This window comes from Pseudochaenichthys georgianus, chromosome 7 (genome assembly GCF_902827115.2).
Source record: "Pseudochaenichthys georgianus chromosome 7, fPseGeo1.2, whole genome shotgun sequence".
Taxonomy (NCBI): domain Eukaryota; kingdom Metazoa; phylum Chordata; class Actinopteri; order Perciformes; family Channichthyidae; genus Pseudochaenichthys; species Pseudochaenichthys georgianus.
The window spans coordinates 45,260,443-45,274,223 of record NC_047509.1 but is presented as its reverse complement, the minus strand read 5'-3'; the positions used below and the strand labels follow the sequence as shown (position 1 = coordinate 45,274,223).

The window sequence follows — 13,781 nt, the reverse complement described above, 5'->3', positions numbered from 1 at the left end:
TATAAACACGAATCAAGCTGGCTGTCACTACCATAGACATATAAAGAGTAGACGCCGCATCGACCGCTGCTGCCTATTGGCGCTGACGAGCCGTGGGGCCGCCATCTTGGACCGGTCACCCGCTCCACTCAGTGTAATCTGTCTGGCAGGCGCAATGAAGTGTCAGCGCATTTTATCAATCATAACTCGCTGAATACAAAACTGATTTTCACGGGGGGGGGGGGGGGGGGTTCTGCAAACGTCATATATGTAGGCATGATACCGGACACATGATTCGGCGTATTTTAATATTCATAGTAGGCTTAACAGCAATAGAATATTCTGGTATTTGATAGCCTATGTTATGTATGATAGGTATTTTGCAAAAGACACACGATATATAATATATACACACACACACATAAAAAAACACTAATGGTCTATATATGATAGAGAAGCATATTGTGTAGGCCTATACTCAGCTATTTTAATAAGTTGAAAAATGAAGAAACAATAATACATTATACATAGACAGAAGTTATATATCAGTAAAAATGAATATCTATGTCATAAAAAATGAAAATGTACTTCTACATCTATATAAAAAATGTAAATGTTCAAGTTAAACACAAGAACATGACACCACCCCGCCCAAACCATATTTACACAAAGTTGCTCATGACACCCGAATGCCCCGTGCATGCGGCTCCTCCAAAGCATGACTGAGAACCTCTTTCTCATATCTTTGTCTTTGGGAAACCATCAAAATAAAAATGGGAGATTTGAGAGTCAACACAAAAACATTTTAAGAAGGAGGTCAAGCTTATTTTCTTCCTTCTTCTTCCTAGATAGATTAGATTTTAGATTTAGATTAGGACCCTTTGTGTTTCAGGTGACAAAGACTTCGTCAGGTAATATGCAATGGGAGCCTTCCAATGTCCGTGTAGGCCAACCACCATGAACACAAGAGCCTCAGTAGCAGCATCGGTCTCATTGTTTCCATCACCCATGTCTACAAAAGCAGACATTGACTGGTTATGTGGATTATATTGCACATGTTTTCTGATGGCCATGTCATCCAACATGAGTGAAACACATCCATATTTAGCCTGGTCGTCCTGGCATCTTCTCTCCAGCATATCCAGCATCATCTTGTTCAGGCCAGGCTTTCCATCCACCGAACACAGCCACCTGTAAAAAAATTGAGAAGTAGCTATTTAACGTACTTGCAACCGTAATTTCCAAAAATGAAATTGAACAACATTAAGACTACCTTTTTGTTGTAGTCTCTCTGAGGTATTTGTATGCCTTTGGACCATGTAGATGGAGTGTGAGGGCACATTCTCTGTGGTCCTTGGAGTACTCATGGCCCTGCTTTGCCTTCAAGTCTATTTGAAGATCTGAAATTGTATGAGAAAAAATTAATAAGTCCCCTTCATATAATAACAAAGGAGTTTAATAAAGAGTGTAAGAGTAAGATGTACATGAATTTCAAAGTGCTAATTTCATCTTACCTGAGTAGAAATTAAGCCTCTTTGAGTTCTTCATTAATTAGGTTCTTTTCCCTCAAATCCCCCAAAAGAGTCCTCACTGTGGTCTCTGCCCTCTTTTCTCTAGCCATGGCATTCTTCCTCTCTCGCTCGAGACTCTCCACTCTTGCTAAAGCTTCATTGAGTCTGGCCTTAAGAGCAGTAGGAGAAGCAGGCGAGACATAGCTATGATCCTAGAAAGAGGGATGAACATGGTTTGAGTGATGTTTCACTTCACACACAACACTTTGACACAACTAGAGTATGGCCCACATTATTTCTTATAGTCATCACCTGTCAAAGCCACTGCCAGCATCATGCGTGTGTGTGTGTGTGTGTGCGTGTGTGAGTGTGCCAGGAATGCATGTGCATTCAACATGTCTTCAATTGTGTGTGTATGTGTTTATTTGTGAGTGTGTTTAATATGAGTGGCAGCAAACAAGAGAGATTTTACTTTGTCTAGGACCATTATGAATGATGTTGAAAATAGAAATACTCACATCATTAGGCTGAGGTTGTGAGTGTGAGGTTGAAGCTTCTGGGTCGTCCTGAGGGGCCACAGACAGGCTCTCTTCAGCTTTTCTGGAAGTAGACGTAGTCCTGCCCTTTTCTGGCTAAATGAAAAAGCAGAATACCACACACACACACACACACACACACACACACACACACACACACACACACACACACACACACACACACACACACACACACACACACACACACACACACACACACACACACACACACACACACACACAAACACACCACACACACACACACACACACACACACACACACACACACACACACACACACACACACACACACACACACACACACACACACACACACACACACACACACACACACACACACACACACACACACACACACACACACACACACACACACACACACACACACACGTCACCCTGCCCTGTTATTGATAATAGAATATTTACATTTATGAATGCTAATAACCTTATGATGATACACCTACTCTTTGGAGGTGAACCGGGAAGCTGAAGATGGAGGGAATAACACCATTTCTGAGTCGGACAATCTGTCCTGTCAAACTCGTCCTGCTTAAAATGCTCACTGCAAATCACGGATGACTCGCTTGCAGTGAACCCTTCCCTCCTCAAAGCAACTTCCCACTTCTTTCTCATATCTTTGTCTTTGGGAAACCTTCAAAATAAAAACGGGAGATTTGAGAGTCAACACAAAAACATTTTTTTTCATTCATCCCACAACGGGGAAATTCACTTGTTACAGCAGCGATTTATAAAGTCTCAGTTGGCCATGAACATAATGTTTGCTGGCTACGATTTCGCTGGCGGACATCAATACAGTACAATAATATTATATTTACAAAATACAACCAATTATAATGTTGAATCTTACTTGTGAAAAGTAATCCCCCGACCCCTGTTCGCAATCGTCCGCCGATTTGCACAGCAATATGCTGCTCTGGCATCTTGAAACCTCTGCTGTCTATGGGTAGAATGTCTGTACAATATGGGTAGGATGACCGGTCCAAGATGGCGGCCGTATTTCTTGCGCCCCAGCAGCCAATGCGGCGTCTACTCTTTATATGTCTATGGTCACTACCCAATCTGCAGCTCTGCCGGTCTGCAGTGCGCATGTGCGAGATGGTCCACTCCGGACGGCCACCCAAGTAGGACAACATTGACACAGTGGCTTTTGGCAAAGCTCAAAAGGAAAACGAGAGAGAGAGAGAGAGAGAGAGAGAGAGAGAGAGATGAGTTATTGTTATTACAACGTGACTTCACTATTATTTAACATTCTTTTTATTGGGTTATTTCATTTGGGGTTAAGTACATTGTCAGAATAAGTGAGAAATGAATTTAACTTCTGTTAGACAGCTATATGCCATACATTTTTGCACACATTCACAGTAAATATGTATTCAGTATGATAGCTGTCTAACATAAGTTAAATTCATTTCTCACTTATTCTGACAATGTACTTAACCCCAAATAAAAGAACCCAATAATAAGAATTTGTTAAATAATAGTGAAGTCACGTTGTAATAACAATAACTCATCTCTCTCTCGAGTTTTCCTTTTGAGCTTTGCCAAAAGCCACTGTGTCAATGTTGTCCTACTTGGGTTGCCGTCCGGAGTATATATATCTATGACATGGCCAACCGATAACGATTTATTATTTTGAAAAGTCAAACCGGAAACGCACTCTTATTGTGTAACTTGACATTGCAACTTCTATCAAGAGACGAACGGTAAGTAACATGATACTCGAGTGTAATGCTCAGTTATTAATAACCACATTATGTTCAGAACAATGATAGTATTATATTGGTATATGTTGTTCATGGGCAGCCGTATACTGTGTTCTCCATGCTAAGGACGTGCTCCTGGTTTTAATGAGCACCGGCGTTTTCTTCGTCACGCTGTTTCTCGATGGTTGCTAACGTGCTATTACCTGAATCCACCTCAACACACAGGCTGACCTGCTAGCTAACAGTTAGCCGGCTGGCCTTTTGACATTTAATTCAAGAGGTGGAGAAAACAACCATTAATTTAAAAACGACATAGAGTTAACACTTTGGCTAGAGAGAACCTGCCAGAGAATTTCACCGTTTGTGAATGATTTAATTTAATACTATTGCTTTTGAAAATAATGTAACACTTTATTATAACAATTGATTATCAATACGTGACTGTCTGCTCTGGTATTATGATAAAACAATTATCTCAAGGTCATACTTGTTGGGAATTATTCTTTCTCTTTATAACTTGTTGAGGTGTGGGTAAAAGCTATTACATTTATGGGTGTATAGATTATTCCTATTATTATTATAATAATAGGAATAATCTGAATACACCCAACTACCTGTTGGTCTGGCTGTACTATCTCTGCAGTGACACACAGACACGTGTCTTCACTGTTAGATTATCCACAACTAGACAGAGAAGACAGTGTTTTTGTGTTGTAATCACTTAAATGAGTGCTTCTCTCCAGACAGGTGATGGCAGACCTGGGAATGAGAGCAGGAGACAGGGTGATGCTGGTGTGGGCTCAGCCCTCAGACCCAGCCGCCCTGAAACAGCAGGCGGAGGAGCTGGGGGCCATCGTAGGTGCAGACAAAGTGTCAGTGGAGAACATGGAGAGATTACTGATGTGTGAGTAACACTACGATTCTAAATTACACGAGGCAAGGTTGTTATTTTAAAAAAACTACTTCATCATGTTGGCACTGCAGATGCCTCTGATTCACGGTTTACTTTCCTCTACTAAATTGTAATTTGTAAGACATTATTGTAAACTCCACTTAATTTATTTCAGTTTCCAGATCACATCACACATTTTTTTCTCTCTGCGTTTGTGTGCTGGGCTAATGCTAATAATAGGTGCTTTCACACCGCAGTACTTGTCCCACTTTAGTTCCGATATAGTTCCGAAATGTTGAGTTCACACCAAAAAAATGTGTTCATGAGAACCTTTTTACCCCCTTTTCCGTCCCTGCTAGAGAGCAGGGACTTTGGCTGGGCGGATTGCAAACCACGCCCCGTAAAACTCACAAAAAGTTTTGTGAAGCCGCCATTTTATTATCCTCGCATTAGCATTATTAGCATTAGCCCAGCGCACAAACGCAGAGAGACTAACTTATGGCAACACAAAAGAAAACATGGGAGCGGTGGAGATGAGGAGGTGTCGGCGTTCTGGCGATTTACTCGAAGGCTTCAGTAGAAGCTGCTGGGAGTCCCAGCAGCTTCTACTGAAGCCAGTCCCCAACTCCGGGGACTTCCGACCGGGGACTTCGGGTGGCAGTATACGCCGTGAAGTTGTTTGCGGCCTGCCAGTAAACCCAAAGAAGAAGAAGTGACGTCAGCGGCTTCATTTGCCTAATCCTCCCCCAGGGATTTATTCCGGTGTGAACGCGATCTGTACTTAGTTCATGAGAACTAAAGAGTTCTCATGAACTAAGTCCTGATTAACCTTTGTGGGAAAAGTACTGCGGTGTGAAAGCGCCTAATGCTAATGCGAGGATAATAAAATGGTGGCTTCACAAAACTTTTTGGGAGTTTTACAGGGCGTAGTTTGCAATCCGCCCAGCCAATCAGAAATAGGAACCTTTTTCTCCCACAAAAGTCCCTGCTCTCTAGCAGAAAAAGGGGGTAAGAAGTAGGGGTGTTGAAAATAATCGTTTTTACGATGCATTGCGATGCGGACGTGGACGATTCGGTCTCGATGCAGTGACGGAAGATAATCGGTTATAGAGTAGTAACGTTGCTTCCTGATTTTCCGGCCGCGGCTTTACTATAATGTTTTTTCTGTCACTTTAATATCAAATCGGTCGGTGACGCAGAGATCAGGGAACAGACGTGACAGCGGCACAGCAACACCGAACACCGAGCAGTCTGCTTTATCCACCAACACAAGAACACCAGTCCAGAACCAGCAGCAGAAGGACCCGCTCTGAATCACTCCGTGTCGCTGCGGCTCAGAGACACAGACAGGGATTTATGTTTTTCAAAAATAATCGCGTTACAATCATGTCAGGTTTTTGGTGGATTTAATTAACTCTTGGATTGCAGAGTATGAATGTCCTCTAGCAATTTTCAGACGATATATATGTGTGTAAAGTTTGTGAAGGCAGGAGGAAAAAAGCTTCCGCGATCACCGTCTCCTCTCCGTTCCTCCAAGCCCCGCCCCCTCCCTGAATGACAGGCTGATAGTGACCCGATAGAAACTTTATTATTCACTTAATCACTGAGATATAATGAAGCTAATTTAATCTCATACATTCATGGGATTTAAGACAGAGAATGTAAGTGTTCACCCACATGCAGTATTTTTGTTTGTATATGCTGTTGTAAATCCTCCTGTTGTCTGCTGTGTTCAGACTCAAGTCCTGTGTGTGATGCCACATTCAGGACATTCAGTGTCCTTTCTTAACAGAAGGCCGTTGCTAGAAGCTGCAGCTCGACTGCAGAAACATTAGCTTTTTGTTTTTGAGGATGGAACAACTTCACACACGGAGGCTAGACCTATACAATTCATTTATTTTGGTTTATAAATTAATGTCAAGACATTTATGTTATTGATTTCTGAAGCACTTTCTAAATAATAAAAAGAGAGTTCATATGTATTTACTGCATGTATGCATTGATGAAAAATAAGCCATGTGCAGTAATATAGAAAATTGAGGATGCAACGCATTGGTATGAATCGTGATGCACCGTGATGCACCGGGATATCGAACCGAATCGAATCGTTGACAGGATAATCGTAATCGAATCGAATCGTGAGACCAGTGAAGATGCACAGCCCTAGTAAGAAGGTTCTCATGAACTAATTTTAGTTCCAGATTTTTTGGGTGTGAATGCAATATTTCGGAACTATATCGGAACTAAAGTGGGAAAAGTGCTGCGGTGTGAACGCGCCTAAGTGGAAAAGCATGACATGGGCCCTTTTACTAAAGTAAGATTTCGAATGCAGGACTTTCACATTGTATTATTGCTATTTATTATTGCTATGTATTATTTTTTACTATGTATTATTGATACTTTCGATCAAGTAGAAGATCTCAGTGTTGATTCAACCTGTAAGCATGAACACAGTTCTGTCAGAAGTGAGTAAATGGGTGTAAAATGCTCTTCTCCTCTCTCAGCCTCCCACTCAGCGTCCTCCTTTGACTGGGTGCTCTCTGGCCTCGTGGCAGACAGCTCCTCCATCCACAGCTCAGAGACTCTGGCAGAAATTGCCAAAGTGCTAAAACCAGGAGGGAGGCTCATCCTTGAGGAAGCAGTAACAGGTGAACGGTTGTTCTTACTTCTTTTCTAGATGTTTGATGGCTGAAAAGTATGAAAAATGTAGTGATATGCATCTTGATACCTGTAAAATGGCAAAGTACACTAATAATGATTCACAGCATTATGTTTAACACTGATAAAATACATACAGCCGATTGTCGAACCTCAGATTGAGGAGGAACAATGCGGATTCCGTCCTGGTCGTGGAACGACGGATCAGCTTTTTACTCTTGCAAGGATCCTGGAGGGGGCCTGGGAGTACACTTATCCGGTCTACATGTGTTTTGTAGACTTGGAGAAGGCGTATGACCGAGTTCCCAGGGAGTTACTGTGGGAGGTGCTGCGGGAGTATGGGGTGAGGGGGTCTCTACTCAGGGTAGGGCTGGGCGATTTTTTTGGTTTTCACGATTAATTTGCATTTTTACTTTCCTACGGTTTGTGAAATGGCTGAACCGAAAAATCGTGATTTTAAAACATTTCTAGACTCCGCAGATTTGTTTTGCTTTAAGGGACTCCGTAGTAGCTTACTCTCTCACTTTCCAGAACGCGCACAAAACACAGCCACATTGCCTGTGACTCCCCGATCTGCAGCTCTGCCCGATCTGCTGTTGTTATGCTGTGTTCGTTGTTCGTTGTTGAGCATAACAGAGGACTCAGACATTGTACATTACATATATAACTAAACACGCCTTTTCTCCTCCTTATCTCTTTCATGACTTTTCATTTAATATGGTTTTGAACACTGTAATCAATACTCAATACAGGAAAAACTTCACGGCTGGTTTCATTTCCGGTAGTTCCGGATGTTGTCTCATGCTACCCACGTCTGTAAACAAACGTATTCAAATAAACTGTACCTTCATTTAATATTCAGCAATAATAATATCTCGACGTCTATACAGTAGTTGTAGTGTTGAAATCAATAGGTTTCGGTGTGCAACACTCTGTCATATCGCTACTAAATTCCCCTCTATAATAAATGGTATATTAGCCACATGCTAAATGCTAACCGGAGATGAAGGATTTTCAGAATAAAAGCTTAACAACTGCGCACGAGAACTTCTGGTTTTTCAGTATAAAACAGCATTTAAACTGACTGTATGTTTAAGGTACTTTATGCCATCAAAAACATTGATTTTAATTTATAACGCTGTGCGCATGTGCAGAGCTGCAGATCGGGTAGTCACATAGTCTACTACAATCACATTCACCGCTTCACCGACAGACGTACCATAAAAATTTCCACGAACACAGATGAAGAACTCATTCCTAAAAAAGGTGCTACTTCAGTTGTATGGAAGTGGTTCGGGTACAAGCGGTCATACATAGAACAAACAACTGTTCTGTGTAAGGTCTGTAGAAAGACAACTTCCTAGAAAGTTAAAGGGATGTTATTTTGTTTGAGGGTATTTTTTTATTATTCATTTCATTATCATTATTTATTATTTGTTGCATTTCATTTTACAAGTTTTTTCAGGGATGGCCTACAAGAGATTTTTTTTTCAGTTTCATTTAAAAAAATCTTTGCACATTAATGACAGCCAAGTGTTTTTATTTTATTTTTTTTATTCTTGAACAACTGATTTGTTCACATAGGCCTAGACTACTTGGTAATCTCATTTATTTGTATTGTGTTATTAAAGAAAATATGTATTGAAATTTTGCCTTGGTCTGGTTTCGAAATTTTATTTTTAGGCCAAATCGCCCAGCCCTAACTCAGGGCCATCCAATCTCTGTACTCCCAAAGCGAGAGCTGTGTCCGGGTCCTCGGCAGTAAGTCGGACCCATTTCCGGTGAGGGTTGGCCTCCGCCAGGGCTGCGCTGTGTCACCAATCCTGTTTGTAATATACATGGATCGGATTTCGAGGCGTAGTCATGGGGGAGGGGGTCTGCGGTTCGGTGGACTAAGGATTGTACCACTGATTTTTGCAGATGATGTGGTTCTAATGGCTTCATCGGTCTGCGACCTTCAGCACTCACTGGATCGGTTCGCAACTGAGTGTGAAGCGGCTGGGATGAGGATCAGCACCTCCAAATCTGAGGCCATGGTTCTCAGCAGGAAACCGATGGACTGTCCACTCCAAGTAGGGAATGAGTCCTTACCCCAAGTGAAGGAGTTCGAGTATCTCAGGGTCTTGTTCTCGAGTGAGGGAACAATGGAGCGTGAGATGGGCCGGAGAATCGGAGCAGCGGGTGCGGTACTGCAGTCGCTTTACCGCACCGTTGTGACGAAAAGGGAGCTGAGCCAGAAGGCAAAGCTCTCTGTCTACCGGGCCATTTTCGTTCCTACCCTCACCTATGGTCATGAAGGATGGGTCATGACCGAAAGAACGAGATCGCGGATACAAGCGGCCGAGATGGGTTTTCTCCGCAGGGTGGCTGGTGTCTCCCTTAGGGATAAGGTGAGAAGTTCGGACATCCGGGAGAGACTCGGAGTTGAGCCGCTCCTCCTTCGCGTCGAAAGGAGCCAGTTGAGGTGGTTCGGGCACCTAGTTAGGATGCCACCTGGGTGCCTCCCTAGGGAGGTGTTCCAGGCACGTCCTAGGACCAGGTGGAGGGATTATATCTCTTCGCTGGCCTGGGAGCGCCTTGGGATCCCCCAGTCAGAGCTGGTTGATGTCGCCAGGGAAAAGAAAGTTTGGGGCTCTCTGCTGGAACTGCTACCCCCGCGACCCGACCACGGATAAGCGGGAGAAGATGGATGGATGGAAAATAAATACAATATTTACATTTGACTTAGTATTGTTTATCCATGAATGTTATCTCTTTCATGTGTCATATGTCTTTATCCACAAGGGCACTGTGAGGCTTTGGCTCTGATTGTGCAACAGTGTGTGTGATTCGTTTCTCTGTGTTCCAGGAGCTGAGGCCCAGAGTGTGAGAACAGCTGACAGACTCATGTCCGCCCTGAAGCTGTCGGGCTTCATGTCCGTTACACAGGTGCGTGATAGCGTTCACATACAAACAGCATGAGTATGTGTTTGTGGCAACACCTCTGATACCTCATTCACACCAACGCAACTCCTCCGGTTCAAGCTCTGTGCTAGAGCTTTTCAGGTTCAGAACCAGTTCTTCGGTTTAGCTCTGGCTCTTTTCACACCGCCCAGAGTCCGGCTGGTAATGCGTCGTTGCGTCATCGTTTGCGTCATGACGTAACCGTTTGCGTGCCTGCTTCATAAAGCCAAACCGCGCGGATGAAATCAGTTGCATTAATTTCTTATGGCTCTATCTGCAGCTTTTCCGGAGTCATTTCTGTTGTTTAGTTATATTCTTATAAAAAAGTGTACTCGTCAATAAAGGTTTTTTTAAAACACAACTGCTTCCGAGGTCGGTCTAATTTCTTAAGGTGGACTGAACCATGAGTGTGGAGTAACGTTGTATCTTTCATTTAAATGAACTGTAACCTTCACCCAGGTATGTAACAGCTGTCCTCAAATGAACACGTGAAGTAAAGTTTAATATTTATAGATTTATAATGAGTTATAATGAGGTGATCAACGTGAATGGTCAGGTTCCACCTTAACACGCAGACACGTTGCTTCACAATGAGCAGAAACCTTTATATATAGTCTATGGCAGAAACACTGAAACTCTTGTTACGTTTCTCCATCGTTGTGTACAAACTGGATAAAACGCGGGCTTTTTGTTGTTGTTCAGGAGTTGATCTGTCTCTGCCCCTGCCTCGACGTAAGCGTGACGTATGTGGTGCTTTTGCTCTGGCCGGGCAATTTTTGGGTGATTGAAACGAACCGGATTCCGGAGCTAAGAGGCTGCTCCGCTGCGGTGTGAAGAGGAAAACCCGGTGCTTTTCAAGCTCCAGCGCCAAACCGGCCCTGAAACACCGTTGGTGTGAATGAGGAATGAAATGTGATCAGGAGAAAGATGGATGGTTAAAGCCATCAAACAAAGCAGAGCTGTTTTCATTTTTGTTTCAGAAGATCCTGTTTTGCATGTTAGTATTCTGGGCCTATGTGTATGTAATATGTAAAAGAATATATAAATGGTACATTGAATTTTCTCTGAGTGGTCTTTTAACTTTGGTTTCTTCTTTCTTTTGGTTAGTCATTCACACCAGTGTTTCCTCTCTGTCCTGTTCACCCTTCTTCCTCTCCCTCCAGGTGAGTGAAGCAACTCTGAGTCCTGAGGCACTGACCTCTCTCAGGATGGCCACTGGTTACCAAGGAAACACTCTGTCTAAAGTCAGAGTTTCTGCCTCTAAACCTAACTTTGAGGTTGGATCCTCCAGCCAGCTTAAACTGTCCTTTGGCAAAAAGCCAGGTGGGTTTAAAGCGCAGTGTTTATGTATTTCCATAGCACATTTATTTCTACAACTGTTAATTTAATTTAAGGAGACTCTTTCTGTTGAGACGTCTGTTCTTCTGTCATATGGGACACCTTTTATAAAGGGTATGATAAAACAACAAAATATGCCTCGACATTTGAACATTCAATGTGCATTTAAGGGTTTTCGAAGTACCAAAATATAATTTTAGATTATTTACAGAACATTTGTGAACAAATGTCAAGGTTTCTTATTTGTTTAGTTTTGAACATCAGTATGTCTGAATGTATTTTATATGGTATTATGTAAAGTCCTATAGTCACATGTTTACTGATGTAACTCATGGGCACAAATGTCTGTGATTCAGCAGAGAAACCTGCTCTGGATCCCAACACCGTCAAAATGTGGACCCTCTCAGCCAATGACATGGACGATGACGATGTGGTGGGTTCCTGATGTAGAACATAAGTATTATTTGTATAGCCACAAAAGTATATTTCTCCTTCAGCCCACTTTTCTGAGTCCTTCACGTCTCCTTTGTTTCTCTTCTAGGATCTGGTGGACTCGGATGCTCTGCTGGATGAAGATGACATGAAGAAGCCAGACCCAGCTTCTCTTAAAGCATCCAGCTGTGGAGGAGAGGCCAAGAAGAAAGCCTGCAAGAACTGGTGAGGCCATCACACAAATGTTTGACTGTTAAAAATCCAACATTGTTTTTGTCAGAGCTAGGTTTTTTTTCTTACAAATGTGTTATTTGAAAAGCATTTAAGCATTACATGACACACAATCTGTTGTATTTTGTTGGGTAGCACATGTGGTCTTGCAGAGGAGTTGGAGAGTAAAGGAAAACAAACGACCAACCTCCCAAAATCTGCCTGTGGAAGTGTGAGTGTCTTCTGATTTTATATCACCAAATTCTCACCATGTTTACTCATATTTATTCTCCTATTACCTGTTAACAGTGTAAACAATAATAGTGACAATGATCTTTATTCCTACTCGTGGCAGTGTTACCTTGGTGATGCGTTCCGATGTGCCAGCTGTCCGTACGTGGGGATGCCAGCGTTCAAACCAGGAGAAAAGATCGTGCTGGACAACAAAACGCTGACCGATGCATAAAACCCCCATCTCACACGTCCTACTGCTCATGCCTCAAAATATTACATTCCTTACTTTTTTCTTCCAGCCGAGACCCGATTCCCTCCCCCCAGATTTCAGAGCTTTTTCGGTCCTTGCAGATGTGATGGGTGATTTTGCCCGTCTGTCTGCTTAGTGAAATGGCTTCTGTTTGGTGCGTTCAGAGTCAACAACTAAAACATCATCCTTTTTTCTTCAGTGACTCACCATGAGACTGTGCTGCCCTCAAGTATAAAATATATCAAGCCACGTCCACTGAGTTTCTTAATTTGAGAGTATTGCCAAGAAGGATGAGCTTTAAAATAAATGAAAATAATGCACTGTCAAGTACTGTTGTTAATTATGCAAATGATGGTGAGCTAGGCTGGTTCTAGTATGTAAAAGCGCTGAATACATTTATTTTCCCTTGAAGTTCTTTAAAGGGCCCATGTCACGCTTTTCCGGTTATTACCCATCCCCTTGTGTGTTTTGAAGGTTTTTATGCATGTAAACGGTCTGCAGAGTCAAAAACCCTCAAAGTACACCCTGTAGCGACTAGCGAGTAAAACTCTTAACACAGAAAATAGCTGTCTATGCTGCCCCAGAACGCTTCGTTGGAGATTTCTCATTTTCCATTGTTTTCTTCCTGGGTTCTGTGACGTGTGAATACCCAAATCAACAACAAATGACCGGATTGGCCCAAATGGACCGCGGAGCACCTCACACACCAGGATCCCTTGTCTAACTAACAGGGAGTCCCCATTGACTCCCTGAACGCTGGTAATAGACGAGTTTAGATCGTGGAGAAATGCTGTCCGCAGACCATGCTCACAGCATTATAAACCTTTTTCTTACGCAATATCAAGCCACACTTATTGTTTTTACTTCGGCTGTGAGTGTTTGTGTGTGCTCAGGATGAGTTTTGCTGTGTCTCTGTGTCTCTGTATCGCCGACCCGGAAACCTGTATGAGAAACCAATATGATTTTGGAAAATTGCACAAAAAAAATCTTGACCAGACATATTTAGAGTATAAGATGAAAGATGCATTATGTTCACCAGTTTATAATGAATAA

The 13,781-nt window shown here is 42.5% G+C and overlaps 1 protein-coding gene and 2 long non-coding RNA genes across 6 annotated transcripts; 1 reads left to right on the top strand and 2 right to left on the bottom strand.

Moving 5' to 3' along the window:
- Positions 1 to 555: 555 nt before the first annotated feature.
- LOC139434146 (uncharacterized) lies at positions 556 to 1,682 on the bottom strand. Its single transcript, XR_011643579.1, has 3 exons — positions 1,494 to 1,682; positions 1,253 to 1,379; positions 556 to 1,170 (listed from the first exon to the last, which is right to left on the bottom strand). It is a non-coding gene; the product is annotated as an uncharacterized lncRNA (long non-coding RNA).
- Positions 1,683 to 2,013: 331 nt separating this feature from the next.
- On the bottom strand, positions 2,014 to 3,076 carry LOC139434147 (uncharacterized). The gene is made up of 3 exons (XR_011643580.1): positions 2,916 to 3,076; positions 2,512 to 2,699; positions 2,014 to 2,122 (listed from the first exon to the last, which is right to left on the bottom strand). It is a non-coding gene; the product is annotated as an uncharacterized lncRNA (long non-coding RNA).
- A 605-nt stretch (positions 3,077 to 3,681) lies between these two features.
- On the top strand, positions 3,682 to 13,055 carry ciapin1 (cytokine induced apoptosis inhibitor 1). 4 transcript variants are annotated; one of them, XM_034087236.1, is made up of 9 exons: positions 3,682 to 3,771; positions 4,515 to 4,675; positions 7,168 to 7,311; positions 10,170 to 10,249; positions 11,428 to 11,587; positions 11,962 to 12,035; positions 12,144 to 12,259; positions 12,401 to 12,476; positions 12,600 to 13,055. In XM_034087236.1, the coding sequence occupies exons 2-9, from the start codon at positions 4,522 to 4,524 to the stop codon at positions 12,708 to 12,710; spliced, it is 915 nt and encodes a 304-aa protein (XP_033943127.1). In that variant the 5' UTR covers positions 3,682 to 3,771; positions 4,515 to 4,521; the 3' UTR covers positions 12,711 to 13,055. The 4 variants fall into 4 exon arrangements, with proteins under 4 accessions (XP_033943127.1, XP_033943126.1, XP_071059968.1 ...); XM_034087235.1 differs by having other exon boundaries at positions 11,959 to 12,035; XM_071203867.1 differs by lacking the exon at positions 10,170 to 10,249 and having other exon boundaries at positions 11,372 to 11,587; positions 11,959 to 12,035.
- Positions 13,056 to 13,781: the final 726 nt, after the last annotated feature.

Bases quoted from the DNA above. Each gene is read 5' to 3' on its own strand.
- ciapin1 (XM_071203866.1), top strand. From the start codon at position 4,522: ATGGCAGACCTGGGAATGAGAGCAGGAGACAGGGTGATGCTGGTGTGG. The intron at 4,676-7,167 runs GTGAGTAACACT...CTCCTCTCTCAG, and splicing joins CATGGAGAGATTACTGATGT to CCTCCCACTCAGCGTCCTCC. The intron at 7,312-9,241 runs GTGAACGGTTGT...TGATTTTTGCAG, and splicing joins CCTTGAGGAAGCAGTAACAG to ATGATGTGGTTCTAATGGCT.